At 35.4% G+C, this 4,370-nt stretch overlaps 1 protein-coding gene across 1 annotated transcript in view; it reads left to right on the forward strand.

Annotated features, from left to right (window-relative positions):
- LOC106876382 (protein NATD1) overlaps window positions 1-4,370 on the forward strand; it is an 8,486-nt gene that overhangs the window by 1,231 nt on the left and 2,885 nt on the right. Inside the window, exon 2 of the mRNA XM_014924895.2 lies at window positions 1,722-1,846. Within this exon, the coding sequence (XP_014780381.1) occupies window positions 1,722-1,846 (125 nt within the window). The remainder of the gene's footprint in view (window positions 1-1,721; window positions 1,847-4,370) is intronic.

The raw sequence follows: 4,370 nt of genomic DNA on the forward strand, positions 1-4,370 counted from the left end.
CTGGGAATCGAAACCCCGATCCTATGACCGCGAGTCCGCTGCTCTAGCCACTGGGCCATTGCGCCTCCACTATCTTTATATAATAGTGTAGGTACGTTGCCAGTCAGCCTGCGAGAAATAACCAAATCTAACTCACCACACCACCACAAATCTTTAAAGAAAAGGACAGTGGCTAATATACATCAGTGGTTCCCAACCTGGGTTTTTTTACTCCCCCCACCCACCCACCAGGGATCCATATAAGCAAAATGGTAAATCGGGGATCGACTGTAGTATTTTAAGGGTCCGTGAAAAAAAATTGCCTTAGATGAATCTATTACAAGAAACAGTTAGGTTTTTGGCCAATGAAAAATGTTCTCTCAGGGAGTATTGTCATAAACTTACACAAGTGAATGTGGAAGAAACAATATAGGGATTTTGAAAGAAGTATCTGTAAAACTAGTTTTTAAATATCAAATGGCTATGGGGGTCCACCAGAGTAAAATAGTTATCAAAGAGGTTCATAAATAAAAAAAATGGTTGAGAATCACTAACCTAGATATGTTATCTCTGACCGCCACCCCCCAGGATAGAACGTCTTTGATCATAGTTCTGCTTGATCAGGTCAACCTGATGATGCTTAAGAATAAATTAACGCTTGGTATGAAAGCTGTTGCTGTGAATAACAACCTCCATAACAAGCATGGCAAAATGGATGACGGTGCCTCCACATCTACATTTCAGCTGTGACATTCTCATCCTTTTTTGCAGTGTCATTATCGTCAACATCAACATCATTTAACACTTGTTTTCTATGCTGGATGGCTTGACAGGAAGTGGCAAAACCAGAGGCTGCACCGGGTTCTATTGTCTGTTTTGGATACCCTTCCCAGCACCAACCACTTTACAGAATGTGCTTTCTACATGACACCACCACCAGGGCTGTTTATGTGGTACAGCACCAGTGCTGTTTACATGACACCAGCACCCACACCAATGATTTTTACATGGCATCTTGGTTTTATTCTATCGGTCTTTTTTGCCAAACTGCTAAGTTACAGGGATGTAAGCACACCAGCATCGGTTGTCAAGCAATGTTGGGGTGACAAACACAGACACACAAACATATACACACACATACATATCTCTCTCTCTCTCTCTCTCTCTATATATATATATATATACATATATACGACGGGCTATTTCAGTTTCTATCTACCAAACCCACTCATAAGGCTTTATCGGCCCAAGGCTATAGTGGAAGACACTTGCCCAAGGTGCCATGCAGTGGAACTGAACCCAGAACCATGTGGTTCGTAAACAAACTACTTACCACACAACCACTCCTAAAATAGTTATTCAAGTTTTCGCTTTCATTTTTCCATTGTTTCATTTTAATATTTTTCTTATAATTTTTCTATTGTTTCATTTTAATATTTTTCTTATAATTTTTCTATTGTTTCATTTTAATATTTTTCTTATAATTTTTCTATTGTTTAATTTTAATATTTTTTGTTTCATTTTAATATTTTTGTTTCATTTAATATTTTTCAAATAATTTTTCCTTTTCTCTTTTTAATTCTTAATTTCCTTTTTCAATTTCTATTTTCATTTTTCAGTTTTCATTTTCATGTTAGGGATCAATTTATTTTTCTTATCATTAATAATTTTTTTTACCTCATTACCTAAATAATCAGTTGCATTCCATTTTTATTCCATTGATTTTTGTTTCTTTTTATCAGATCACAAAGAACCAAGTCAGGCCATCCTTGAGTATGAATGGATCAAAGATAACCAAGTAGATCTCTATCATACTGAAGTACCAGACCACTTTCGTGGAAAAGGGATCGCCAAAGTCATAGCTAAAGTACTTTTTCACATATTGCTTCTTTTGAATTAATTTTTGTTTGTTATGCCATCCTTGCTGTCACCTTTTGTATTTCTTCCTCACCCATATATAGTAATGGTATCTTTTTTTGTGAAAATATTGTCACATGATTTTAGTAGTGATTCTTGAAATTGATGAGATATCTGTGGTTGTGTGTCATAGCTTACATTTAGATTTATATCTGTATCTATGTATATAGGGATATCTATATCTATATCTATTTGTCTGTCTGTCTGTTATCTGTCTATCTATCTATCTATCTATCTATCTGTTTGTCTCTCTAATACCAATACCTGCTGTCGAGTGGTGGTGGAGAGGACAAACACAGACACAAAGACTCACATGCACGCACGCACACACACACACACACACACAATGGACTTCTTTCAGTTTCTGTCTGTCAAATCCACTCACAAGTCTTTGGTCTACATGAAGCTTTAATAGTAGACACTTGCCCAAAGTACCACTCAGTGGGATTGAACATGGAAACAAACTTCCTACTATACAGCCATGCCCGTGCCTATTTACATACATACATACATGCATACATATATATATGTCTGTTTTTTGAATGTGTATATAGATGTGTGTGTGTGTATACTAGTTTAATGTGAGTTGCATATCTATGGAATGGTAGAAGTGACAATTCATTACTTTCTCAGAACACATGTGCAGCCACAGGTTGTTATACACTTTGAATTTGATTCTGACCTTAACGCTAAAATATGTTTCCCATCCCTGATAGTATCTGCATGTGACAAAAAAAACAAACAAACTGAGAATATTTTCAAATGTAAAAATAGCACCATGTCAGGCCAACCAAATAATGGCAATTTCCATAACTAACCTTATCAAGGAAACTTGACTGTTAATATCAATGTGGCTGTGGTTTTAAGTAACCAATCAGAAAATATCCTCCAACTTACTGAGGTGAAGGAAGGAATGGAAAAGAAAAAGAAAACATTAGGGAGAAGGTAGCGAATTAGAATGTTTGTTGGTATTCCTGTTTTTCAGGTTAGAGAAAGTTATAGATATATCTGCTCCTGTTTTGGAATTTATGTTTTTCTAAAAGATTTCCCACTGTTGTGGTTTGTGTGCTTCACTTTCAATAATCACCTATGTCAATCAAAGAACTTGTTTGATATTTCTTTTCAATTTTGTTATTCTAGTGAAATCACCTTGTTGAGTTATGCAGCCCATTTGTGGTGAACACGGTGTGTATATGAGTGTGTGCTGAGTTTAATGTACTTTGAACTTTTACACACACACACCATCGTTCATTGCATATTGTCCATTATCAGAATTAAAGGCAATTATTAGCCCTAATCTAAAGCTGTAAACTGCTGTAAACTTGGCAGAATTAGTGGATACTGGACAACAGTATCTTGTGGCACATATATACGAGCAGGTCCTGAAAAGTTCCTAGTTTTAAGGGTATCACGAAAGGCTTGGTTGGAGGCCCAAATTTCTGAGTTCTTTTACAGGGATTAGAAAAACTGAAGGACTGCTGTAATAAGTGTGTGAATTTGAGAGGGGAATATGTTGAATAAAATCATAATTAACTGATCTTCCATGTGAGGTTGAATTTCTCCTCCTCAAAGCATGAATTCTTTCAGTAACAGCACCTTCTCCGTAGACAATACAAATGTCTCAAGTGGTTTTGGCAGCTTCAGAGCTTTGGTTGAAAGCAAAGAGAAACAGATGTTGGAAATACTTATTTTTTTCCCCCTACCTAGCACTCCATCATCATATGTCTAAAAAAACCCATAAAATTTATTCAAATTTCAAAAACAATAAACAAAAGTTGTTTGAATAAAGCTACAAAACCCATAAAACACTACAATAAAAATATTTTTCTTGTTAATTCAAATAACATTGTAAAGAAACAAATAAATTTATTTGACAACCCAATAAATCCAGATATTGGCTACATATATAGATATAAGTGATAATAGTTCAAATCATTCGAATATCTGTTCCAGCTGGTTGACTGTGGTCACACTGTAGCTTCATTTTTTATTCATCACGATTTGGATTAGCAGATGTTAAATGATAAGGATGATGATAATAATATTATTTTATATATATAATAAAATATTATATATGATATACATATATCATATATTATATTTATGCATTATATGTTATATATATATATATATATTAAGAGTATGAAGACCGGGAAAGCCCCCGGCCCATCAGGAATCACTGCAGAGATGCTCAAAATATCTGGCAGTGTTGGCTATAGCCTAGTCACCCGTATTACGAACCAGGTGATACACGAAGGAGTCATACCCAATGACTGGTGTAGCAGCATCATAGTCAACTGCTACAATCGTAAAGGTGACGCTTTAGATACAAATAATTACTGAGGCATCAAGCTGTTAGATCAGGTTATGAAAGTTACAGAGAGGGTCATAGCCCAACTAATTAGGGAGCGAATCAATTTAGATGAGATGCAGTTTGGGTTCGTGCCAGGTAAAAGCACTACTGATGCCTTATT

This window comes from Octopus bimaculoides, chromosome 14 (genome assembly GCF_001194135.2).
Source record: "Octopus bimaculoides isolate UCB-OBI-ISO-001 chromosome 14, ASM119413v2, whole genome shotgun sequence".
Taxonomy (NCBI): domain Eukaryota; kingdom Metazoa; phylum Mollusca; class Cephalopoda; order Octopoda; family Octopodidae; genus Octopus; species Octopus bimaculoides.